A 27416-nucleotide genomic window follows, 5' to 3' on the forward strand; every position below is an offset into this window, starting at 1 on the left:
ATGCAAGTCAAACCACAAAGATACCACTTCATACCCACTAGACTGGTTATCATCCAAAAGATGGAAAGTTCTGTTGAGCATGTGGAGAAATTGCTAGGTGGGATATAAACTGGTTCAGTTTGGCAGTGCCTCAGATGGTTAAACATAGAGTTACCAGATGACCTAGCTGTTCAACTCCTACAGATACAGTTAAAGAATTAAAAGCATGTCATTTGAATCAGTACAAAATGCCTGCCTTTAATTATGAATATGAGTAATTACTAATCTGTGGATGTATCACTCCTACCTCCTTTTGAAACAGACTTTAGTTTAGCAAAAATTGTTTTTATTGTTTCCACTGAAGATTTTTTTTCATGATCACTACTGGTTAATATATAACAGAGTTTACTAATCTTGTCTGCTTCTGTCTAATTTGTTTTCTATAAACATCAACATTTCTTTCTTTTTAAAAGCTCTTAAGAATTATTTAACATGCTTGAAAACAATTTTTTTTTTTAGTTTTATTCATTTAACAAGCATTTGTTATAGTAATGACTGTATGTGCTATACTACACAGAGGTAAATAAGGCCAGTAGCCAGGAAGTATTGCCTGGTAAAATCATTATCAACTCCTGAGTAAATGCTCAAAACAAGTTGTGAACAAAGTCTCCTCTTTGCAACCTACAACACAAAGCAAAATTCATTGCTGAGGGGAAACTTAGTCTGGACATTGGCCCCAAGTTTCTCCAGTTTAGTATGTTTTCAACTCTTTCTTTAACAAGAGAACAATTTTTATGATTTATTTGAAAAAGAATTGAAATAATTTTTTCTTAGTAAACTGCAGTTTATTTTTTCACATTTTCTCCTTCAAATGGTTTAGCCACATAGGAAGGAAACTTATTCATTGTAGACAAAACCAACCAAATTAGCAGTCAAATGAGTTTGTTTTTCCTCCTCTTCCATGAAAGGGATATTTAATGGATAACGTCTTTTTACTTCAGGTCTAAAAGGATAAGAAATGTGAATTAGTATTCTGCTTTGATATAAATGTGGCTTTAAAAACCTATTAATAAATCCTATTTTTTTTAGTGATAATTGCTTACTATGACTAAATCAGTAAAGTATTTGAGCTATAAAATGTTTTTACACAAGAAAATATAAGTCTTTTTATAGAAAAAAATAATGTTAAGGTATCGAGATTACTCCTAGTGTTCTTTCTCATTTTGTTAATATTATGTGTATGTGTATGTAATTGGACTTGTCCTTTCTGAATGCATGTGCTCTTTTTCATTTTGCATGACTTAATAAACTGACTTTTGTGAATGACAGAATTGCCACAAGAGATTTTTTAAACTTGAGGTATCCACATTCCTACTGTATGGTGAAAACCACTGATTTATATGAAATCATAAAAGGGGAGGAAGAAGAAGAAATGAGATTTTATGCTCAAAAATATTGGGGGCACCAGGGGCGCCTGGGTGGCTCAGTCAGTTGGGCATCTGACTTCAGCTCAGGTCACGATCTCATGGTTTGTGGGTTTGAGCCCCGCGTCGGGCTCTGTGTTGACAGCTAGCTCAGAGCCTGGAGCCTCCTTCAGATTCTGTATTTCCCTGTCTCTCTGACCCTCTCCTGCTCATGCTGTGTGTCTCTCTCTCAGAAATAAATTAAAAAATGTATATATATTGGGGGCACCTGGGTGATTCGGTTGAGCATCCAACTTCAGCTAAGGTCATGATCTCACAGTTCATGAGTTTGAGCCGGGCATCAGGCTCTGTGCTGACAGCTCAGAGCCTGGAGCTTGCTTCTCACTGTCCCTCCAGAGCTCGTGCTCTATCTGTCAAAAATAAATTCTAACTTAAAAAAAAAATAAAATATAAAATAAAAACAGAAATATTGGAACTCTAAAAACATGTTTGTATTTTTATTGTATGGTCACCAAAAAGGTGTGTTCATATCTCACTAGGAAGGCGACCTGGGTTTGAAAAAGATTCCTGTGTATTGCCATTATTTAATTTTTAACTATTCTAGTGGGCATTTGATAATGGGAGAAGATATTTACGAAAAAAATTTAAACCCACAGGCCTGATTTCTACTTAGTATTTCCCTTTAAGAAAGTCATGATTTGGGGTACCTGGGTGGCTCAGTCGGTTGAGCGTCTGACTTCAGCTCAGGTCATGATCTCACGGTTCGTGGGTTCAAGCCCCACGTCAGGCTCTGTGCTGCCTGCTAGCTCAGAGCCTGGAGCCTGCTTCAGATTCTGTGTCTCCCTCTCTCTGACCATCCCCTGCTCATGCTGTCTCTCTCTCTCTCTCAGAAATAAATAAAACATAAAAAAGAAAGAAAGAAAGAAAGTCATGACTTTAAGCAGTGACTAAAAGGTTATACTGTAAATTAAATGGATGGTTATTAGTAAGCATTGAATATTGTACTGTATCTTAAAATGACTATAAAAATTAGAAAGTTTGCCTAAGGTATTTATAGTGTGTAGGCATGGTTTTCCAGTGGTTTTCTTATAAATAACTTGGAATACATAAGTTAAAAGTATTCAATGTACATGTATCATTCTGTGATTAATGAATGCTTTTTAATTAATAAATTGCATTCGTATTCATTCTGAAGGGCATCTTTACATACTTTACACGTCCTAGTCAGAAAAGGTTTAGACAACGTTCTTGCCCACTGAGCTATTTATTACCACATAAGGCAACCTTTGATTTAACAGAGCAGGTATGTATTATAACGTTTTTAATGATACTAGGTTTTTGGCTTCACTCTCACCAATATCTAGTAATAAACACTTAACCTGTATTGGACATTTCACTATCTTTTTCTCTTATTTGACACTTTTTACCAGCAGTACCAAGTATTCCTAGACTGACAAAAGTGAATATGCTTCATCAGTATTTTTTCTTGGATGATCTGTTTTATAATGTGAATCCCATGACAGCTATTGATGGCACAGCTTCTGTATTTTAAAAGTAGGCGATTTGCTAAGGAAAAGCTGATGAGAGCCTATTTCACTTTTTTTTTTTTAAAGTTTATTTACTTATTTTGAGAGAAAGAGTGAGGTAGGGGCAGAGAGAGGAGAGAATCCCAGGCAGGCTTTACACTGTCAGTGCAAAGCCCAGTGTGGGCCTCAGACTCAGAAACTGTGAGACCATGACCTGAGCCAGAATCAAGAGTTGGATGCTTTACCGACTGAGCCACCCAGGTGCCCCAGGCCTATTTCACTTTAAATGATTGTTTAATAAAGCTGATATGAAGAGGGATTTTTGAAATTCTTGAAATGCATAGGGAGAGATTAATTTTTTTAAATTTTTTTTTTATGTTTTCATTTCTGAAAGAGAGAGAGAGACAGCATGAACAAGGGAGGGTCAAAGAGAGAGGGAGATACAGAATCTGAAACAGGCTCCAGGCTCTGAGCTAGCTGTCAGCACAGAGCCCAACGCGGGGCTCGAACCCAAGAACAGTGAGATCATGACCTGAGCTGAAGTCGGACGCTTAACCGACTGAGCCACCCAGGCACCCTGGGAGAGATTAATTTTTAGACCTAATCAGGCCTGGGGTACTTTATTTTTTAAGTTTGTTTATTTTGAGAGAGAGAGAGAAAACGAGCAGGGGAGGGAGAAAGAGAGAAAGGCTTCTTCCTGTCAGCACAGAGCTGGACGTGGGACTCGAACTCATGAACTGCGAGATCATGACCTGAGCCAAAACCAACACTTAACTGATTGAGCCACCCAGGTACCCCTAAAGTACTTTTTTAAAAAAAGAGTAATTTGTTGTATATTATTAAGCCAACTATTGGAATAATATTATTCCAAGTTATTGACTTTTGGAAAATTTATATTTTAACAGTTTTTATGATCTTGGAGGAAATTTTTGTGGTGAGACTTTTTCTTTACTGACAGGTGCATTCCTTGCAAAGGTTCTCGATTTCCTCCCACCCTTCCACGCCCTGCTGTAGCTATATTATCCTTTAAGCTTCCTTATTGTCAGACTGCAACAGAGAAAGGACAAATGGAGGTATGTGGAATTCTTACCTTGACACTCTGAAAGATAATACATTGCCTGTGATGTAGACATTTAAAAATTACTCTGATGACCAGTGTTGACTACTCATTATTTTATAATTAAATAATTAGTTGTAGCAGGGAGGGAAGATGACTGCTTTTGATCACCAGAGTAACTGATTGCCATCACTGCTTCCAGGGATTTTGTCTGTGCAATAAATGAGTATGATCATTAGGGTCTTACTACGGTAAGGTACTCACTGTCAGAGTTGGGCCAAGTGCCTGAGAGGGTGGGCCTCCATAAATTTTGTGTCTTGGGCACTAGGCTTGCCTACTCTGGTCCTAGCCTTGTGCCATCATGTCACATGCAATTAGGTACTCTAGCCAAGAAGCAAATCGGTCTTTTAAAAAACAGTTTAACAAGTTCTCTGAGCATTAACTATGATTGCTAAGAAACTATTTGAAATACTATATCCCTTTTTTTTAAGGACAGAAGATAAAATCAAGCTTTGGTATCACATTAAAATTTAAATTATAAAGTAAACTATAGAAAGAATATTTCAAAAAATATTTAATTCAGAAACTGTTCTTAGGATAAATATTTAACAACTTGCCTGATACTAAGCTGATAGTTTTCTCTAAGCAGTTTTTTCCCTTTTATAGGAACAATATTGGCGTTCTGTTATATTTCACAGTCACCTTGATTATTTAGCTAAAAATGGTTATGAATATGAAGAAAGTACTAAAAATCAAGCAATAAAAGAACAACAGGAACTTTTAATGAAGATGCTTGCGGTGAGTAAAATAAATCTACTGGAAAAATTAAAGTTATGCTTTTCTATAGATTGGATTTCTTAAAAGTATGTGAATTAGCACTAAGTTCCACAACCTCAAAACTTTTTTTAATTTTTAAAAAAATTTTAATTCAGGTATAAAAGTGCTATATTAGTTTCAGATGTACATTACAGTGACTCAGCAATTCTCTACATTATTCAGTTCTGTTTCCCAGTTGATGTTGCAGTTAAAATATTTAAAACATTACCTTGTAACTAAGATCATAAGCAGATAAGTGTGCTTTTAATCTCCACCTGTTTCACCCTTCTGCCTACTCACAGCCCCTTTGGTAACCATCAGTTTGTTCTCTATAGTTACGCATCTGTTTGTTTTCATGTTTATTCTTAAGAGAGAGAGCATGTGCATGCAAGTGGGGGAGAGGCAGAGAAAGAGGGAGAGAGAGAATCCCAAGCTGGCTCTGCATTGTCATCAGTGAGCCTGATGTGGAGCTCAAACTCAAAAACAGTGAGATCAAAAACAGAGCTCAAAAACAGATGCTTACCTGACTGAACCACCCACATGCCCCAAAAGTGTGTGTGTCTCTTTTTTTCTTGTTTCTTTTGTCTTTTTTTTTTTTTAATGTTTGCTTATTATTGAGAGAGAGCAAGCAGGGGATGGGCAGAGAGAGGCGGAGATAGAGTATCAGAAGCAGACTCTGTGCTGACAGCAGAGAGCCTGACACAGGGCTCGAACTCACCAACCGCAAGATCATGACCTGGGCTGAAGTCGGATGCTTAACCAACTGAGTCACCTAGGCATCCCTGTTTGTTTCTTAAATTCTACGTATGAGTGAACTCATATGGTATTTGTGTTTCTCTGACTTATGTCACTTAACTTTCTCTGACTTATTTCATTAATAATGAAATAATATTATTTCATTATATTCTCTAGATACATCCATGTTGTTGCAAATGATAAGATTTTGTTCTTTATTATGACTAATATTCCATGTGTGTATATATACATATATATATACCACATCTTTATCCATTCATCTATCGATGGCCACTTGGGTCACTTCCATAATTTGGCTATTATAAGTAATGCTATAGTAAACATAAGGGTGGATATATTTTTCAGAATTAGTGCTTTTTTGGGGCACCTGGGTGGCTCAGTCAGTTAAGCATTGGGCTCCTGATTTTGTCTCAGGTCATGATCTCCTGATTCATGGGATCGAGCCCCACATCGCGTTCTGTGCTTACAACGCAGAGCCTGCTTGCAATTCTCTCTCTGCCACCCCCCCCCCCCCAAATAAATAAGCATAAAAAGAAAATTTCTGTAGAATTAGTGCTTTTTTATGCTTTGGGTAAATACCCAATAGTGGAGTTACTGAATTATATGGTAATTTTATTTTTAGTTTTTTGAGAAACCTTCATACTATTTCCACAGTGGTTGCACCAGTTTGCATTCCCACCAACAGGGCATGAGCACACCTTCTGATTCTTAAGTTGCATCCAGTAGTGTTTTCCTTCCTTAAAAGTTCTGTTTCCAAGTTGCTATCGCAGTTAAAATATTTGAAACGTTACCTATAACTAAGATCATAGGCAGAAACAAACTGTTCTGGTGCTATCTCCCTTTTTGCTTTTGCTCACTGGTCTACATTTTAAGAGGCAGTCCAGGTATTCTGATGAAAGTTTGTCTATAGCCAGTAACCAGTTTTCATGCCCTAAATATTTTATTTATCTCTAGAGATAAATAGACTTGTTGAAATATAAAGTGCATGTGTTTTGTGTCCCCACTTGAGGTTGGTTTATGGTGAGGAGTATAACCTAATTTCTTTGTTCATTTTGTGCCAGCCCCTTGAGGACAGTGGTCAGGTTTCCTTTACCACTCTATGCTGGGTGCTTATATGGTGTGTAATACATAGTAAACGTCAGTATTTCTTGAGAGAGTAAATGGTCCAGACTTTTCATTTTAAGGTTGAGGAAAAAAGGTTCTGAGGGAAAAGTGGTGTCTAAGACCACAGAGCTAATTATAACTCCAGTCTCCAAAAGGCGGTGTTCACTACTGTCACCACTGTGCAACACTGCCTTGAGTTTAGTATTAAAGAAATTTAATTATTGTAGAGTAAGTTTTGTTTCTTTTATAAAATGTAATTTGTGGAACTAGAAACCTTTTCATTCCATACAACATATGTAAGAAAATATGTTTGTTTTCTTTACCATTTATCATTAGAGGAGCTTTTCCTCTGGGACAGTGTTCTTAGTAGAGTATCAGTAGCTTGAGGACTGGTCAGTTTTTCTTTAGCATTCTTGTCGCCCTGGCAAATGCCTGAAGTTTAACGCCATTACTATGAGAACCATACTACTTTTCTTCATTTTCAGACGCCCCCTAAGGCAGAGTAGTACCCTGATTAAGTATTATTTATAGAATAGTAATAGTAGAAAAGTTGAAAAGGACATGGAGGTGACTATCTAAAACTTCTGTGCTGATGTATCAGATGTGGGATGTCTAAGTAACAAAATAATCCTTCTACTCTATGAAATATGAGACCCTTAGCATTTGAAGTACTAATTTTCCTTATGTTATACTTGAGTTGCCTGACTTTGAGTTGTCCCAATTCATACCAAAAGAAAAATAGTCAAGTGTTTTCAAAGATGTTAAATAAATGCCCTTTGTTTTATATTGTTATGTATAAAAAAATAGGGCAAGAAAAAGGAAGTTGTTAATTTGCTTTTTTTTTTTTTAATGTTTTTTATTTATTTTTGAGAGAGAGAAAGAGACAGCATGAGCAAGGGAGGGTCAGAGAGAGAGGGAGGCACAGAATCTGAAGACAGGCTCCAGACTCTGAGCTAGCTGTCAGCACAGAGCCTGACACAGGGCTCAAACCCACGAACTGTGAGATCATGACCTGAGCTGAAGTTGGACGCTTAGCCAACTGAGCCACCCAGGCACCCCAGGAAGTTGTTAATTTGTAAGCTGTATAACTATTTCTGGTAGTTGGAGATCACAGACCATCACACTTAAAAATGAGTGGATAAATCTACTCCCCCTGCCCCCACCCAGATTAGCTTAGTAGTATTTGTGTGCCAGTTCTGGACAAAGTAATAATTAATCATTTATAATTTATTCCTTCTTTGAATTTGCTACCCTATTTTATGAGGGCAGGATGAGGGTGGATGGGCAGCAAAACAAGTTTAAAAAAAACACATTTGAATTTTAAAGGAAAAACCTACTTCTTTTGCAATTAATAGCTTGAAATCACATGCTTATTTCATTGAATCTAAGCTCCTACTGAGTGTAAGATTCACCATTATTTTATTTATTTAAGCCAAGAAAAAACATGCTGCGAACTCTGACCCACCATCAATTGTAAAATGCTTTCCACTTTCAGAGATGCTAAATGAGTAAAAAATATGCATCTTAGAATCAGTGAGATACATTATCTAGAAAACTGTTTTTTCAGTTTTATTAGTATCATTCTCTTTTTAAAAGTTTTGCTTGGGGGCGCCTGGGTGGCTTAGTCGGTTAAGCGTCCGACTTTCGCTTAGGTCATGATCTCGCCGTTCGTGGGTTCGAGCCCCGCGTCGGGCTCTGTGCTGACTGCCAGCTCAGAGCCTGGAGCCTGTTTCAGTCTGTGACTCCCTCTCTCTGACCCTCCCCTGCTCACGCTGTCTCTCTCTCTCTCTCCTAGAAATAAATAAAACATTTTAAAAAATAAATAAATTAAAAAAAAAAAAAAAAAAGTTTTGCTTGATGTGTTTTTATTTTTTTTTTCCATTTTGGGTTAGCTTTCTTGTAAACTGGAGCGGGAATTTCGTTGTGTGGAACTTGCCGATTTAATGACTCAAAATGCTGTGAATTTAGCCATTAAATATGCTTCTCGTTCCCGGAGATTAATATTAGCCCAAAGACTTAGTGAACTGGCTGTAGAGAAGGCAGCAGAATTGGCAACAACCCGGGTAGAAGAAGAGGAAGAGGAAGATTTCAGAAAAGAGCTGAATGCTGGGTAAGAAATAATCAGTTTACACTTTTCTTTACCATTCTGAAAATGTATTTGGTCTTTGGGTAGCTCTTTATTGAATAATATTACTGTCTTTTAGTTATAGTAATACTACTACAGAGTGGAGCCAGCCAAGGCTCAGAAACCAAATTGAAGAAGATGAGGAGGATATTGGAGAAGCTGATGATAAAGAAGAAAAACGAGAAATACAGAAGTATGGTAAGATCAATTTTTAAAGCAATTTAAAGGTGAGAAATGTCATATTTTGTGGCTTTCCCCATTTTACTTGACTGAGGAAAATTAAATACCTGTACTTTGTCAAGACACCTTTGCTGATTATTGATTATAGGAAGTAACTTTATTTCCCCATTTACATTGCGTTTTATCTTAATTATAGGACAGAATCCATTTTCCAAAAATGCAGATTCCTCTGATGTGCCAGCTCTTAAGTCAGGTAAGAAATATTTGTGATTTTGTAATATCAGGAGAATTGTTCAAACAGTCTTTAAAGTAATATATCTACTCAAACTACCTGCATACATACCCTGCCACCCTATGTTTGTTTTTATCAGAAATTTTGTTTGTGAAACTGGTCATTTTACAAATATGTATTAAATGCCTATTGTGTTTGAGAAGGTGGGAGATAACAGAAGTTAAGTAGACATGCATGGTTGATTCCTGCATAAACCTTATATAGGACCAATTGACTTTTTTTTTTTTTTTTTAAGTTTATTTATTTTTGAGAGAGAGGGAGAATCCCAAGCAGATTCTCTTGGGATCTGTTAGCACAGAACCAGACATGGAGTTAAAATCTACGAGCCATAAGACATGACCTGAGTCAAAATTAAGAGTCAGACGCTTAAAAACGACTGAGCCACCCAGGTGCACTCCAACTTTTTAAACCATGTACATATATTACTTTGGTTTTTAAAAATTACCTGTAAAAATATGTACAGAGTATTAAGGAGCATATAACAGTTTGCTTTAATCTAGTCAGTGGAGAGGGGTGGGTGGGGACCCCAAGGGAGGCCTCATGGAATGTTTAAAGCAGAGACTTGCAGGATGATTAAGAGTCAGCTAGGCAAAGGTGGGCGAGAGCAGAAGCAGAGAGAAAGTGTGTGACATAAGGAACAGCATGTGCTAAGATCATAAGAGTGGTATGAAGAGCACAGAGGCAGAGAGAAAGTGGTGCTGAGAGGTTTGGGAGTGATGGGCAAGAGCTAAATCATGCAGATCCATGTAGGCCACAGTAAGGATTTTTGATCTTTATTCTGAGGTCTCTGGAAGGCTGTTGTAGGCTTTAAGCAGGCATAGCATGGCACACTGGTGGAAGAGGAATACACATAAAGAGACTATCGAGGCAGTCCAAGTTACACTGAATAGTGGCTTGGACTAGGGTGGTGGGACCAGTGAAAGAAAGAATGAGAAGACTTGAAGAGGTGTTTCTGAAGAAGATGTAGAGAGTATGGAAGTTTAGGGTGTAAAGAATGACTCACTTTCCAGCTTGAATACATGAGTGAACGATGGGACCATTTACTGAGTCAGAAAACACTAGGGAAATGCAGATATTGATAGATGATAACGAATTACTATTGGATATTTCAGTTAGGAGCTTAGGAAAGTAGTCTGGGAGGGAGATGTAAAGTGAAAATAATTGGTATAACCTTAGCAATTTAAACCATGGGCATAGAGGAAGATATAAAGTGAGAAGGAAAGTGAGTTTAGGCCTGGGGAATTCCCAACGTTTAAACATTAGGCAGAGGAGGTTAAGGAGGAGAAACTATCAAAAGAGAATGAGATCAAAGAGGAAGGAAGTAGGAAAGGGGAAGCTCAGAAATCAAGGGGGAGGAGACAGTATCAAGAGGAAAAGAACACTTAGCTATGTAGAATGCTTTTGAGGGGGTCAAATAAGATGATGACTGAAAACTACCCACCAGATTTGGCCAAATGGAGTTTATTGAGTCCTTAGCAAGAACGAATTCTATAGGATAGTAGGGCTGGATGTTGGAATGTAAGGACACAGAGGAACTGGGAATAACCATATAGACAACTCTTGAGAATTTGATTGTGTAGAAGAGGGAAGAAAAAATGGTGGCTAGAGGGAATTGAAGTTGAGAGCGTTTGTTTTTGTTTGTTTTTAGGAAACTTGAGTAGCCAGTAAAGAGAAAAGTACAAAGATGGGTTAGCCATCGATAGGACAAGCTGCTTGACAAAGCAGTAGTAGATGGGATCTAGAGCACAAGTAAATGAATTATTAACCGTAACTAAAACAAGGCACCATCCTTTCATGGTAATAGGAGGAAAGGATAGATCTATAACAGATTTACATACTTCATAGGGACAAGTTGGGATAGTTTCCATTTAATACCTTTTATTTTGTCTTGGAAATAGGAAATCATATACAGTTGTTAATAATTCTAAAGTTGTAAAGCACATTTGTTTTTGTATATTACAGATTAAAATGTCCTCTATTATTATAGAAGTCAGAAGTCTTCCTTATGTTTTACCACTATTAAGTGAGGGTTTCTTTCTTATGAAAGGTGCGGTTATCTCTAGCAGCCAAGGACGAGTAAACCCCTTCAAGGTAAACTCTTTCCAGTGGTATTTAAAATGTTTTTAAATACATTTTTATACAGAAAAATATTTCCAAACCACCAGATGAACCTCCCCAGATTTGGAAACATTAAAGATAGAAGCATATCTTTGTGAAAACAGACGAAAGCAGCACAAAATTTCATGCTTGGGCTAAGAGTTATATGTTCTACTTATCTTCTGAATACCTATAGTTTTGAAAGATAGTCCCTGTTTTTCATGGGGATGTGTTATATTTAATATGTCTGTCAATCTTAATATGGATTGTACAAAATGTATTCATTTCCCTGTGTGACACTACAATATACACTTAAAAGGCATTTAAGTATATTTTTTTAACATTTATTTTTGAGAGAGAGAGTGTGTGCACGAGTTGGGGAGGGGCAGAGATGAGGGACAGAGGATCTGAAGCAGGCTCTATACTGACACTAGAGAATCCAACATGGGACTCGAACCCATGAGCCATGAAATCATGACCTGAGCTGAAGTTGAACACTCAACCGACTGAGCCACCCAGGTGCTCCTAGACTTAACAGAAATTTAAAGGAAAAGTGAATCTCTTGGGGTTTTTTTTTTCCTTCTTTAAACATAAAATGCTAATACTAATTTGCTCTTTAGGTGTCAGCCAATTCTAAAGAGCCAGCCATTTCAGTGAATTCAGCACGTTCAACTAATATTTTAGACAATATGAACAAATCATCCAAGAAATCTACTGCACTCAGTCGAGCTACAAATAATGAAAAGTCTCCAGTTATAAAGCCTCTAGTTCCAAAGCCAAAGTCTAAGCAGGTACAGTTTCAACTACCCACATTAACAACAAGTAGTACATGATCTGTTTGTCTTGCTTTAGTTTTGTTCACTCTTTCAGGTATGGGGCAGGAGGCTCCAGTTGTTTATCATTGATTGCCTAGTGAGGGTAGTGGTTCTCAAATCTGATTTTTGCATCAGAATCACTTTTTAAAATATATACAGTTAAACCTTGGTTTGTAAGCATTATTTGTTCTGGAAACATGCTTGTAATCCAAAGCACTTGCATATGAAAGCAAATTTCCCCATAAGAAATAATGGAAACTCAGATGATTCATTCCACAACCCAAAAATATTAATATAAAATGATTACAGTACTGTAATATAATACAAAATAATAAAGAAAATACAAAATATAAAGAAAAATAAATTAACCTGCACTTACCTTTGAAAACCTTCATGGCTGGTGTGAGGGAGACCAGAGAGACGAGGGTTATTGTGTAGGAAGACTTTCACTATCATTAATGGAATCACTGCTAACTGTTGGCTCACTGGAATCTTTTTCTGCATGGGGGCCATTGTATACGCTTGCACAGTGTTGACTACTGTACAGTATTAATAAATTCTTGTCATATACTGTATGTAATGTAACTGGCAATAAGGCAGCAGCAGGCAGCCTGACCTAGAATGAAGCAAAGCATTCCTAAGCTTACTCTTGTATTGAAAAGCAGAGGATTGTCCATAGGTGCTTTGAAGTGACAAAAAATACACAGTGCCAGTTATGGGCACCTTCCTACGTTCTGAAAAATCACTGATTTCTGCCAGACCCCTCGGCTTGAGACCGAGCATTCAAGCATGGGTGACGATCACTCACAATCCTGCAGCCAGTGAGAGATGGAAGAACCACTGGCGCAGCTGTGATCATGGGACATTCGGGATAACATACCACTTGTATTATGAGACACTGCTCGTTTATCAAGTTAAAATTTCTTAGAAATGATAATTTTGTGAAACATTCGCAGAGTAAGTTACTCATAATCCAAGGTTTCTCTGTGTATACTTAGGCCCCAAAGACTCAGGCATCTGTCTGGTTTTTAAAAAAATTTCCCAGTTGATTTTGATGCATATCTTTTTTAATGATGATGCTGTAGTACCTGGCTCCAATCTTTCCTCGTTCCATATTCTGATTTTGCCTTCTAGATTTCATCCCAGATTTGGTATTTCATCTCAGATTTGTCATTAGTGTAATACATCTTTTATCTTTTCCATTTTATATAATTTTATTCATTTAGAAATATTTGAAGTAATATTTTTGGGGTGTTTTGTGTCTGTAGGGATGTTTACATTCAACTGAGAACCTCAGGACTTCACATGTTGGTATAAGAATTCTAAACAATTGTAAATATTTTTCCACATTTTTCAAGACTTGATTGTACTATATAAAATTGTACTAGATTTTTGTTGCAGTATTCATTATGTTTGTTTTTACAGGCATCTGCAGCATCCTATTTCCAGAAAAGAACTTCCCAAGCTGATAAGAGTGAGGATGCAAATGAAGAAAATCCTAAAAATTCATCATCTGAAACGCCAGCTCTGTGTCCTCAAAACACTGAAAGTCAAAGGTCAGTGCATAGACAAATTTATTATTCTCATGATGCGATATTCCAATAAAAGGTATACAGAAATAGCAATACAAAATAACACAGCTGTCTTGTTCATTATTACATATTGGCATTGGTAGCAGTCATTCTGAACACACACTTTCTTTTTAATATTTATTTTGAGAGAGAGGGAGGGAGAATTTTTTTTTTTTTTTAATGTTTATTTGGGATGGAAGAGAGAGCAGGGGAGGGGGAGAGAGGGAGGGAGACGCAGAATCTGAAGCAGGCTCCAGGCTCTTAGCTGTCAGCACAGAGCCCGATGTGGGACTTGAACTCCTGAACTGTGAGATCATGACCTGAGCCGAAATCTGATACTTAACCAACTGAGCCACCCAGGTTTCCTGAGGGAGGGAGAATCTTAAGCAGGCTTCCTGCCCAGCACAGAGCCCAACACAGGGGCTCAGTCTCAAAACTGTGAGCTCATGACGTGAACCGAAATCAAGAGTTGGATGATTGACTGAGCCACCCAAGTGCCCCTGAATATATAACTTTAAGGAAGCCATAAATATTTATTATTGTCTATTAATACTTTTTCTATAAGTTTTCTATAAGTTATATGTGTTTTAAATTGTTTTAAATTTAAATTTAAAATATTTTATATCTTATAATTCTTTTTTGGTTTTAAAATAAATATACTTACATGAGAGAAGCAGAGAAAGGATATAAAAGAAAGTCTGATAAAGAATAAATAGGGGTGCCTGGATGGCTCAGTTGGTTAAGCGTCCGACTTTGGCGTAGGTCATGATCTTGCGGTTCGTGGGTTTGAGCCCTGCGTCGGGTTCTGTGCTGGCAGCTCAGAGCTTAGAGCCTGTTCAGATTCTGTGTCTCCCTCTCTCTGTGTCCTTCCCCCACTCATGCTCTGTCTCAAAAATTAACCAACTAACTAAATAAATAAGTAGTAAATACCTTTCTTATCTACCCAGTTCCCCTCTTCACAGTCACTACAACAAATTTTTTAAAGAGTTTATTTTTAAATAATCTCTGCACCCAATGTGGGGTTGAATTTACAACCCTAATATCAAGAGCCATGTGCTCTATTGATGGAGCCAGCAGGTGCCCCTCATGTTAACCTTTTTAATTTGAGGGGTAGCTCTTGATTTTTATTTTTCCTATTTTGCCCTGAATTCAAATTAGATATTAAATAGTGAGGGTTTAGGGTACCTGGGTGGCTCAGTCAGTTAAGCGTCCGACTTGGGCTCAGGTCATGATGTCATAGTCCATGGATTCGAGCTCTGCATCAGGCTGTGTGCTGACAGCTAGCTCAGAGCCTGGGGCCTGCTTCCGATTCTGTATCTCCCTCTCTCTCTGACCCTCCCCTGCTCACTCTGTGTCTTTCTCTCTCTCTCTTTTTCTCTCTCTCAGAAATTAAAAAAAAAAAATCCATAATAAATAAATAGTGAAGGTTTTATTTAAGAAGACAATTTTTTGTACTATCAATACAGAAGCTTACTTAATTGAAATGTCATTAAAGAATTATCACTGTGTAACCAAATATTTTGTCAAGAGTGTTGATACACTAACTCAGAAGAGAAATGTTCAATTTTGTTTTCTTTTGAAAAACAGCTGTTTAAAAGGGGCAGGGAGCTTGCATGCTGTTAGCTAGACTTGTGATATTGCTTCAAGTTTGATTAAAATGAATGTTTATTAATTTCTGGTAATTCAAGAACCTTTGTTTACTGTTGCTATTTGCTTTAATTTGTTCTATTATTTTTCTGGAAGTAAAATTATATTTTTATAAACATTTTTAATGTTTATTTATTTTTGAGACAGAGACAGAGTGTGAGCAGGGGAGGGGCAGACAGGAAGACCCAGAATCTGAAGCAGGCTCCAGGCTCTGAGCTATCAGCACAGAGCCTGATACAGAGCCCAAAGAGGGGCTCGAACCCATGAACCATGAGATCATGGCCTGAGCCAAAGTTGGATGCTTAACCAACTGAGCCACGCAGGCACCCTTGGAAGTAGAATTACATTAAGATTACTTGAAACTTGTATATTTCCACAAATTAGGCAATACCAGTAATATGTTTTATAGCTTGTTTTTCTAAAAATTAAAAAGTTTAGACAAACAATCCCTCAATTACTCATAAAGGTAATTCTTTTTAATCTTTTTTAGTAAAATTAAGATTTTATATTTAGTGGGCCCTGCATTAGAGATGCAGTATTACAGCCTGTGATTTTGTTTCTATTTAAAATTTTATCATAAACATTTTCCCATGGTATTTTTGCTACTAATTTTTGCTATATATTTAATTTCGTTATTCAGGGTCCATGTGATTGCAGTGTACTAAGGGCCAGTATAGGTGCTGTGTAAAGAATGGGAACTCTGGAGTCAGGCTGCCAAGCTATTGAATCCCAGGTCTGACTTCAGCTATCTGTGTGAACTGGAATAAGTTATTTCACATTTTTGAGCCTTGATTTCCTTCTCTGTGGAATGGAGATGGTTAATTGTACCTACCCTCATAGGGTTATGATAGATGAAATGAGATAATACAACAAAGTATTTAGAACAATGACTAGCAGATAGTAAGTGCTCAGTAAATATTAAATGTTTGCATTAAACCTCACTTGTGACCTAAAGACAATTTGTGTCAAAAGGAAAGTCTAGGGGCACCTAGGCGGCTCAATCAGTTAAGTGTCTGACTTTGGCTCAGGTCATGATCTTGCAATATGTGAGTTTGAGCCCCACATCAGGCTCTGTACTGGCAGCTCAGAGCCTGGAGCCTGCTTGGGATTCTGTGACTCTGTCTCTCTCTGCCCCTCCCCCAGTCATGCTGTGTCTTTTCTCTCTCTCTGTCTCAAAAATAAACATTAAAAAAAAAAAAAGTAGAGCCTAATAAAATTGATAAGTGTGTGTTTATGCTTAACATAATAATTACACAAGAAAGGACGTACACTCCCAGGTCAGCTGTGAGAGCAATGGTGAGGGGATGGGAAAGGAGCTTGAAAAAAGTAAAAATTTCAGATAGCTGGTTTGGAAAATGGAGAAAGAACCCACCACCGATACTTGGAAGAATTTTACTGGGCCAGAGGGGCTGAGTGAACTTGGAGACCTTGAGCCTGTCAGTATGCCAGAAAAGAGCTGAAAGTGCAGAGTTCATGGTTTACATATGTGAGTAAACCGTTTGAATTGACCTTACAAGGGATTTTTCAATTCATTATTTCCATGGTCTTCAGGCAGTTTTAAGTAGTATGTAGTATGAATATTAGCAAGTGTAATTAATCATTTTCTTCTTACTATATATAGGTATGCAAAGGATGATTACTAACCTGAAAAATCATAAAGCACTTTAAACTGTGTCTTAAGTATGAAGTTTTTTCAATAATTGCTATTTTAGGCCAAAGACTGGGTTCCAGATGTGGCTGGAAGAAAACAGAAGTAATATTTTGTCTGACAATCCTGACTTTTCAGATGAAGCAGACATAATAAAAGAAGGAATGATTCGATTTAGAGTATTGTCACCCGAAGAAAGAAAGGTAAGAGTAATTTTCCTGAGATTGAGATGTTAGTAAACTCCCAGGGTTTTTTTTGTTTGTTTATTTGTTTTTAAGTTTATTCATTTATTTTGAGAGAGAATGCAAGCAGGGAAGGGACAGAGAGAGAGAATCCCAAGCAGGCTACGCCAGGCCTGAACTCAAGAACCATGATATCATGACTTGAGCCAAAACCAAAAGTTGACTGCTTAACCAACTGAGCCACCCAGATGCCCCCCAGGCTTTAAAAATTCTTACAGAAAATGCCTTTTTCTGTTTTTGGAAATTGCATATATTCTGGTAAACTCTTGGTGGAGAGGAAATTAAATAACTGAAATGTTAGTTTTGAACATGTGGATATATAATAGTTATTAGTGCTGATGGTTAAATTTGGGGCATATGTACTGTTTATATCTGTATAAGTTCTTGCATGTTGTAAGTTAGGGGGATACACCAAGAAAAAGTACATTACTCATAAATCAAAACCAAATAAAATTAAGAGGTAAAAATGAAATTAATTCACATGTTTGGACTACTACTTTAGAGTACTTGGGATTCTCTTTCTCTGCCCCTTCCCTGCTTGTGTAAGATGCTTTATCTCCCTCTCAAAATAAGTAAATAAACTTAAGGAAGAATTTTAAAAAGCAGGATTTTTTTAAAATGCTCTCTTCCACATTGAATACAAAATGAGAATACTGGGGCATCTGGCTGGCTCAGTTGCAAGAGCATGTGACTGGATCTCAGGGTTGTGAGTTCAAGCCCCACATTGGGCATAGAGCTTACTTTAAAAACACAAAACAAAACAAAGTCAAAAGGAGAGTACTGCTTTTGAGGGGAAGGGGACCTGGTGTTCTGTTTTAGCCTTTCACGTGGAAATTAGGACAGGTGGCTAGGAGCAGCTTTCTGTTGCAAGGGGAAGGAATGTGGGTGGTATATCAATTAAATCCTCGGATTTCATTTCCCTGGGGATGAAAGTATGCAGCATTGGCACATAGTATTCACCTGGTGAATACTAGATAATAGATACTTGCCTTGATAAAATGAATTTTAAGAATAAAGGTATTAACAAAATGAGGAAGCTAGAAACTGGTCTAACCACCTCTAGTGTATGTAGAATCTCATTGGCAACTTTGTATTTCTCATTTTTTGTAAGACTTTATAAAAGGATAATTCTAAAGAATTAGATAAAATAGCATTTAAATGATCTTATGCAGTTAAAGATGTGATTGAGGTATTTTTTCTTAAAAAATTTTTTTTGAATGTTTTATTTCTGAGAGACAGAGACAGCGTGAGCAGGGTCAGAGAGAGAGGGAGACAGAATCTGAAGCAGGCTTCAGGCTCTGAGCTAGCTGTCAGTCAAGGCTCTGAGCTAGCTCAAATCCATGGACTGTGAGATCACGATCTGAGCCGAAGTTGCTTAACCGACTGAGCTACCTAGGCACCCCTGAAATGTCATTCCTGAAGTGATAGAGTGATAGGGATGAAGGAGTTGGGGCCTGGGTGAGAAGCATAGGATGGGGAAGCAACATGGGGGATCCTTGTGTGGTGATGGTACTGTTTTGTATCTTGAATGTGGAGCCTACCTTGGAATTAAATATGCATACACACACACACACACACAAACACACACACACAAATGAGTAGAAGTTAAAAAAAAAAAAAAGGGAGAATTGTATTGATGTCAGTACCCTAGTTGCCATATTACTGTTGTTTTGGAAGATGCTGCAATTGAGGGGAACTGGGAAAAGGATACACAAGATCCTTCTGTATTTTCCCCTACAACTGCATATGAATAATCTCAAAGTAAAAAGTTTCATTTTTAAAAAACGTACCTGAAGTTATCTATTTCGCACTTAATATGGTTAAATATAAGCAGAGTTTAGGTTGAAATATTACAGAGGTAGACTGTAAATGTTTTAACTTGCTCTGCAGTTAAGTCATAAGACATTTGTTAACAGTGAAAATCCTTAATGATTAGCATAACAATTGAGGTGCTAATTATACTGCTTTTTATATACAGTATTGTTACCTAGAAAAGCAAGGAAATAATTTTCTTCCTATTTCTTTGTTATTGCCTAAAAATCTTTTCTACCATATTTTTACAAAGGCGTGGGCTACCAAGGCCAAAGGAGGTACTACAAGTGATGGAGCTGAAGCAAAGAAGCGAAAACGTGTGGTTGATGAAAGTTATGAAACTGAAAACCAGAAGGAAAAAGCAAAGGAGAATCTGAATTTGCCTAAAAAGCAAAAACCTTTAGATATTTCTACTAATCAAAAACTATCAGCTTTTGCATTTAAGCAGGAATAGAGTTAGGGAAATGACCTTAGAGAAGTAATGGATTTTTTACTCATCATTGATGAATTTGGACTTAAAAAAATATATATCTTTAAAAAATTCATTATATATTTTTAAAAGAGTTTAATGACAGCTGTTTGTGTTTATTAAGGTAATATAGTAACAAGGTGTGTGTAAAAACTTACCATGCCTGAAGATAGTTCTGCCCCCAAATGGAGGGCCATTCAGAAGCATTATGATGGCAGGCACTGACTTGAAGCCACCAGCGTGTCACAGTGGAAGCCAGTTTGATTTTGTTTCTTACCTTCAAAATCATCAAAGCCAAGGTCTTAAAACCTCTGAGCATTGAAGTACCTTCAAGGGGTTTCCTCGTTTGGTTTATGTTGTATACTGGGAACTACTACAGAAGCCCTCTTCCAAGTGTGTTACTGTAGACTGTTCTCTATGTCTATATTGGACTAGGGACCATGTTTTTTAATATGGTCCCTTAACGTGTAAATAATTTTGTAGATGTGATTTTTTTCATTTTTTTATTTTGGAAATTTCTTCATATATGGCTTTCAATTGTCTTTGTATAACCTGGTGTTAAAAAAATAAGACTTTCACATTTCCATATTTAGTTTTCTGTTTGGTCTTAACATTTTTCCATGAAATGAAAATGTTTCTAGGAAACAGCTTATATTTATTTATTACCTTAATTTCCACCATCACCCCATTCTGCTACACATCATACACACAGAAGAGAAGATTGAGGATAGTTTTGACAGTGTTTCAGCCCAGGGCATAACATGCCCCTGGTAAGATCCTCTGGTTATCAGCATCAGCAGTACTTTCCTGAGCAAGTCTTTGAAGCCTTGATAAGACAGTAGTTAAAGAGTTGGGGAAAGTATTTAACTTCTCTTTTATTTTGAACAAATAAGATTTAAATATTTCATATTTTTTTTGGTTATTATTCTAAGCAGAGCGTAAAGCAAATGCAGCCTCTTAAATGAGGGCAGAATGTAGGGGTGGGCTTGGTGGAGGCAGAGGTGGGTTGTAGTAAAATAAAAATCAGGTGGCTCAGAATTGAGGATGCTTTTATATGTTGGAAGGAACATAATGTGCTGAAAATTTAGATGTGTAGAAGCCAAAGATATTCCTTATCTCATGATGACTAAGGTTAGGAAGGAATACATCTCTGATGCTTTAGGTGTAGAGAGACATGATAGCACAGTGGTTAGGAGCACAGATTTCAAAGTCAAACTACTTGGGTCTGAAGACCCACTCTAGTACAAGTGACTGTAAGTGAAATAATCTGAGATAATATGGGTGGGATTGATTCAATCATTTGAAAGACTAAAGGGCAGAACTGCGGCTTCCCTGAGGGAGAAGGTATTTATACCTGTAAACAGCAGTTTTAGGTCAAGCCAGATTTCCTGCCTGCACTTCCTGGAGGTCTAACCTATGGATCTGGGGTTTCACACTTTGCCTTCCAGCCTTCACAACTGTGTGAATGAATTCTTTGCAATAAATCTTTTAGTTTCTCCTATTGGTTCTATTTCTCAGGTTGAACACGGACTAATTCAAGGCTATTAATAACTTTATGACAAGAAACTGGAAAAATTTGATGAAGTACCAACAAAAGCAGAGCTTATTAAAACTGACTCAAGATATCAAAAAACTAAAATACTTAGGAATAAATTTAACAAAGAAGTGCAAAACTTATATTCTGACCTACAAAACATTGAAAGACATAAAAGAAGACCTAAATAAATGCAAAGACATCCTATGTTTATGGGCCAAAAGACTTAACATTGCATTATTTAAAAAAGCAATACTCCCCAAACTGATCTACAGATTCAATGCTTTTCTTACCAAAACTCCAGCTGGCTTTTTTTTTTACCCCCCCCAAAAATGACCAGCTGATCCTAAAATTCATATGGAAATTCAAAGAGCCCGAAATTGGAAAAAACAAAGGAACAAGTTGGAGGATTCACACTTCACAGTTTTAAAACTTCATACAAAGCTACAACATTCAAGACAGTGTGGTCCTAGCATAAAAATAGACCCATAGATCAATGCAATGGAATTGGTCTAAAAAATAAACTCTCACATTTATAGTCAATTGATTTTTTACAAGATTCCCAGGGTAATTCAATGGGGAAACGATAGTCTTTTCCATAAATGGTGCTAGGACAATTGCATGAAATTGAAAAGAATGAAATTCAACCCCTATCTCACACCATATAAAAAAAATTAATTCCAGGAGCACCTGGGTGGCTCAGTTGAGTATCTGACTTCGTTTCAGGTCATGATCTTGTGGTTTGTGGGTTCAGGCCCTGCATCAGGTGCTCTGTCAGCTTGAAGCCCACTTTAGATCCTCTCTCTGACCTCCCTTGCTTGCTCTCTCTCTTAAAAATAAACATTTAAAAAAATTAATTCCAGGGGCACCTGGGTGGCTCAACTGGTTAAGCATCCAACTCAGTTTCAGCACAGGTCATGACCTCGTGGTGGTGAGATTGAGCCCCCAGTCATGCTTTGCACTGAGCATGAAACTTGCTTGGGATTCTCTCTCTCTCCCTCTCTCTCTGCCCCTCTCCACCTCTCAAAGTAAATAAACTTAGGGCAAATTTAATTCCAAATGGATCAAGACCTAAATATAAGCGTTAAAAAATTATAAAATTCTTAGAAACAAGTGTAAATCTTTGTGACCTTGGATTAAACAATGATTTCTTAGATACAACACCAGGAACACAAGCAACAACAATAAAAATATGTGGGGAGGTGGGGGGTAGGTAAAACAGGTGATGGGGATTAAGGAGTGCACTTGTGATGGACACGGGATAAGGCATGGAAGTGCTGAATCAGTATATTGTACACCTGAAACTAACACTGTATGTTAACTAACTGGAATTTAAATAAAAGGAAACAAAAAAACAGACAAAGGCAACATCATCAAAGTTAAAAATTGCTTCAAAAACACTTATCAAGAATGTGAAAAAAGCCACAGAATGGGAATTTTTTTTTTTGCAAATCATATCTGCTAAGAGACTTGCATCTAGAATACATAAATAACTCTGGGATGCCTGGGTGGCTGAGTTAAGCGTCTGACTGGCTCAGGTCATGATCTTCCCAGTTCATGAGTTCAAGCCCCGCTTCAGCTCTGTTCCGACAGCTCAGAGCCTGGAGCCTGCCTTAGATTCTGTGTCTCCCTTTCTTTCTGTCCCTCCCCAGCTAGTGCTTTGTCTCTCTCTCTCTCTCAAAAATAAACATTGAAAAAATTATTTAAAAAAAAGAAATTAGAATATATAAACTCTTAAAAGTGAATAATTAAAGGACAACCTCATTTAAAAATGGTCAAAAATGAACAAACATTTCTCTAATGACAGTACACAAATGACTTATATAGCATATGAAAAGGTGCTCAATATCTTTTGCCATCAGGAAAATGCAAAACTACAGAAAAAATCAAAACTACGGAGAGATATCACTTCACCCCCAACTAAGATTGGCTGTCAGGAATAAGAAGGATAATAACAAGTGTTGGTGAGGAGAATGTGGGGAAATTGGAACTCTGAGTTACTAGAATGTAGGAATGTGAAATGGTAGTTTGGTAGTTCAGTCAGTTGAGCGTCTGACCCTTGATTTCAGCTCAGGTCATGATCCCAGTGTTGTGGGATCAAGCCCCATGTCAGGCTCTGTGCTGAACCCTGGAGCCTGCTTGGGATTCTCTCTCTCTCTGCCACACTCCCACTTGCACTCTCTTTTTCTAAAATTATATTAAGATTTTTTAATGTTTATTTCTGAAACCGAGAAAGAGCAGAAGCAGGGGAGGGGCAGAGAGAGAGGGAGGCAGAGAATCCAAAGCAGGCTCCAGGCTCTGAGCTGTCAGTACAGATCCCGACCTAGGTCTCGAACCCACGAACTGTGAGATCATGACCCAAGCCGAAGTTGGGCACTTAACTGACTGAGCCACCCAGGCACCCTTCTCTCTAAAATCATAAAGAAACAAACAGATTTATGACCCAGCATTTCCACAACCAGGTATAAGTCCCAAGAGTAATATGTCCACACAAAAACTTGTACATGAATGTTCAGGGCACTATTACTTACAATAGCCAAAAAGTAAAAACATCCCACATGTCCCTCAAGTGATACATGGATAAACCAAAGGTGGTATATCCATACAATGAACATTTTGGCAATAAAAAGAAATGGAGTACTGGTACATGTTGCAACATGGATGAAACATGAAATGTAAGTGAAAAAAGCCAGTCACAAAGACCATATACTATATGATTCCATTTATATGAAATGTGCAGAACAGGCAAATCTATAGAAAGTGGGGGGTTGCCTAGGGTTGGGGGCTAAGAGGAAAGTGTGACTGACTGCTAATACATACAGGGTTTTTTTAGGGGGTGATGAAAATGTTCTGGAATTGGATAGTGGCAGTGTTTGTATAACTCTGTGTTTTACTAGAAACCACTGAATTGTAAACTTTTAAGTGGATAACTATGATACGCCTCTATGAAGTTGTTATTTAAAAAAACTGAATTGAAGAAAAGATACCTGAATAGTCTGTAACAAATTTTGAAATTTAGGCTATATTTGGGGCTCCTGGGTGACTCAGTTGGTTTAGCATCTGAATCTTGATTTTGGCTCAGGTCATGATCTCACCGTTTATGGGTTCGAGCCCTGTGTTGGGCTCTGCACTGACACTGTGGAGCCTGCTTGGGATTCTCTCTCTGTCTCTCCCTCTCTCTCTCTCTCTGGCCTTCCCCTGCTCACACATGCGCGTGCTCTCTCTCAAAATAAAATTAAAGAAATTTAGTCTACATTTAAAAATTCTCAAAAAGAAACTACCAGGTTAGATGAATTTAGAAAAAAGTTCCATCAACAGTCAAGTAAAAATTCCAATCTTATACAAATTATTGAAGATAGCAGCTGCCATAATCTTAATATCGAAATCTGACAAAGTTAGTTCTAGAGGGAATATCATAAACCAAATCTCACTGATGAACATGGATGAAAACTCTTAAGTAAAAATTTTAGTAGGCCAGATCCCACAGTGTGTTTAGTTATCCCGTTGACTTAATCCTAAGAATATAGCATGGATTTAACATTAGAAAGTTAGTTAATGCTGATTAAAGAACAAAAATTGCATAAAAGCATGTATCTTATTTAGAGGGATTTGTGCCATTCTGTTGTTTTCTATAATTTTGTGGAATTAGTTCTGTATGGAATAAATTCTGTCAGTGAACCACATCACCCAAGGGCTCATAAACACATTGAAGTATTTTGATGAGGAGGATAATAAGTATAGATTTAAACTACTAGAAAACTCATTAAGAAAGGAATAATGCTATTGTTTTTTTAAATGTAAATTATATATCATTTAATAGATCTGTCTTCTGTTTTCTCCTGGTATATATTTATGTTGGAATTCATTTGTTTCTATTGTAATTGTGGATACTTGTTAATCTCACTAAGAGAACCAGGTTTTCGAGGGTAGGAAACCATGTCAGTAGATGGTTGGCAGAGTTGACACAGTGCAAGCTTTGGAGCCTGACCGGTTTCGGGTTTATGTCTCACCTCTACTTCCTCTACTGGACCTATATGGCTCCGGGAACCACTTCACCTCTCTGACTTTCTTTTCCCTCTGGTCCTTGTAATAAAGATGACAGTAATTTTCTACTCAGACCTTCTCAATCTCAGAAAGCCTGCACTGGCCAGATCCCAGAACAGACACACATCCCTTGCCACTTGCCTGCACTTCCCCAGGTCACATCTGCACTGGAGGTGCCCCACTGACCCCAATGTTCAGGGGCCCAATCTCTCTCCCAGCAACATGGAATTTGGACACAGAAGCAGAATCAGTTAATCTGAAGAAATGAGCTTCTTAGGCATGTAGAAGTGAGTGCCATAGCCATCGCAGGGGGAAAGGAAGGTTGTGAGGAGGCAGGGAAATGAGTGGGCAGGAGACACCCATCTAGTGAAAGTGGAAAAGTGGGGGGCGAGGAAGATGTTAAAACAAACAGAAAAATTGCCATGCCAACATTATCTCAGCTGCTTTTTTGGCTCTGATAACAAAAACCCTACAGAAAGAAGGATGATGAGCTGGCACTTTAATTTTTAAAGAAGAGTGTGGAGCAGATTAACGCCAAATAAAAAGGTTTGCCTAGGGTTAGAACCTGCCCCCACCCCCAAGAGTGTTCCTCGATGAAGACAGCTGGATTGGAATTGATATAGATGGTTTTTCTAAGGAGGGAGGAGTATTAGTGTGGTTCAATGAGATAGAGACTCTTCATGACATCATTTCTCCCTCAAATTAAATGCTATAGCAGCTGATTAAAAATAGTAGCTGGGTATATCTAGAATATATATGTAAAGAACTCTTAAACTCAGCATTAAAAACAAAACATATAATCCGATTTGAAAATGAGCAGAAGACATAAACACTTCACTAAGAGGATATACAGATGGCAAATAAACACATGAAAAAATGTTCAATATCATTAGCCATTAGAGAAATGCAAATTAAGACTACAATGAAATAGCACTGCACACAGATCAGAGCAGCTGAAATGAAAAATAGTGACAATACCAAATGTAGGTGAGGACACAGAGAAACGGGATCACCCATATTGCTGTGGGAATGTAAAATGGTACCACCACTCTAGAAAATAATTTGGCAATGTCTTTCAAAACTAAAATGGACTTACTCTATGACCAGCAACTGCCCTGTTAGGCACTTTACCCAGAGAAATGGGAAGTCACTTCACATGGGAACTTGTACATCTCTGTTCATAGCAGCTTTATTCTTAATAGCCTCACACTAGAAACTACCCAAATGTCCATCAATGGCTAACTGGTAAAACAAACTATGGTACGTTCATACCATGGTACACTATTCAGCAACAAAAGGGAATAGAATATATACACATACAACAATTTGTATTAATCTCAAGGAAACTATGCTGACTAAAAAAGCCAGCATGTATTGTGTTTCACTGTACTATATGATTCCAGTTATATAATATTCACAAAATAATATACAGTTGGAGAACAGATTAGTGGTTGCCAGAGTTAACGATGGGGAGGGAAGGATAAGGCTATACAGGAATGACAAGCGCAAGTCTTGTGGTGATGGTACAGCTGAGTATCTGGATCATGGTGGTTGTTTCACAAAGCTTTACATGTGTTAAAACTGCACAGAGTTATACACACACACTCACAAATAAATCTGTACTGGTAAAATCTGAATAAGTTGTACAGATTGTTCCAATGTCAACTCCTTGGTTTTGATACTCTATTATAGTTGTTTAAGCAGTTAACATTGGAGGAAGCTGGGGGAAAAATAGTTGAGGATAACCTATGATTGATAATGACATTTGTAGCTAAAGGAAGAAAATTTATATTCCTGACTCCCAACAGGGTTTTAAGCTCTTTAAGACCAGACCTATTTTTGTGTATCTTCAGAGCCTGAACAGAGCCTCTCCTAAACAATATGTTTTCCTCATTGACACTGATAAATGATTCTTAGCCCACAACTGGGTAATCTGAGTAATCCTTATCGATAAATATACCAAGAACAATATATATTACAATTTTATTTATTTTATTTTTTGTGTTTATTTTTGAGAGAGAGGCAGAGCGTGAGTGGGGGAGGGGCAGAGAGAGAGGGAGACCCAGAATCCAAAGAGGCTCCAGGCTTCAGGTGTCAGCACAGAGCCCGACACGGGGCTCAAACCCATAAACCATGAGATCATGACCTGAGCTGAAGTTGGACACTCAACCGACTTAGCCACCCAGGTGTCCCTGTTACCATTTCAAAGTCATTTTATGATTAATTAGTAGAAATATAAAGGGATAGTAGGAAAAAAAAAACTTCATTAGAAAAGTTA

The 27416-nt window shown here is 37.4% G+C and overlaps 1 protein-coding gene across 1 annotated transcript in view; it reads left to right on the forward strand.

Annotated features, from left to right (window-relative positions):
• Nucleotides 1-20530, forward strand: part of WDHD1 (WD repeat and HMG-box DNA binding protein 1) — a 68105-nt gene extending 47575 nt beyond the window's left edge. Inside the window, exons 17-26 of the mRNA XM_039240459.1 lie at nucleotides 3888-4002; nucleotides 4653-4784; nucleotides 8555-8772; nucleotides 8867-8985; nucleotides 9164-9220; nucleotides 11307-11350; nucleotides 11977-12147; nucleotides 13597-13727; nucleotides 17102-17240; nucleotides 19345-20530. Coding sequence (XP_039096390.1) covers nucleotides 3888-4002; nucleotides 4653-4784; nucleotides 8555-8772; nucleotides 8867-8985; nucleotides 9164-9220; nucleotides 11307-11350; nucleotides 11977-12147; nucleotides 13597-13727; nucleotides 17102-17240; nucleotides 19345-19545 — 1327 coding nt within the window. The 3' untranslated portion in view covers nucleotides 19546-20530. The remainder of the gene's footprint in view (nucleotides 1-3887; nucleotides 4003-4652; nucleotides 4785-8554; nucleotides 8773-8866; nucleotides 8986-9163; nucleotides 9221-11306; nucleotides 11351-11976; nucleotides 12148-13596; nucleotides 13728-17101; nucleotides 17241-19344) is intronic.
• The last annotated feature ends 6886 nt before the right edge of the window (nucleotides 20531-27416 follow it).

This window comes from Hyaena hyaena, unplaced genomic scaffold, assembly GCF_003009895.1.
Source record: "Hyaena hyaena isolate Hyena2069 unplaced genomic scaffold, ASM300989v1 scaffold_175, whole genome shotgun sequence".
NCBI classification, from domain to species: Eukaryota; Metazoa; Chordata; class Mammalia; order Carnivora; family Hyaenidae; genus Hyaena; species Hyaena hyaena.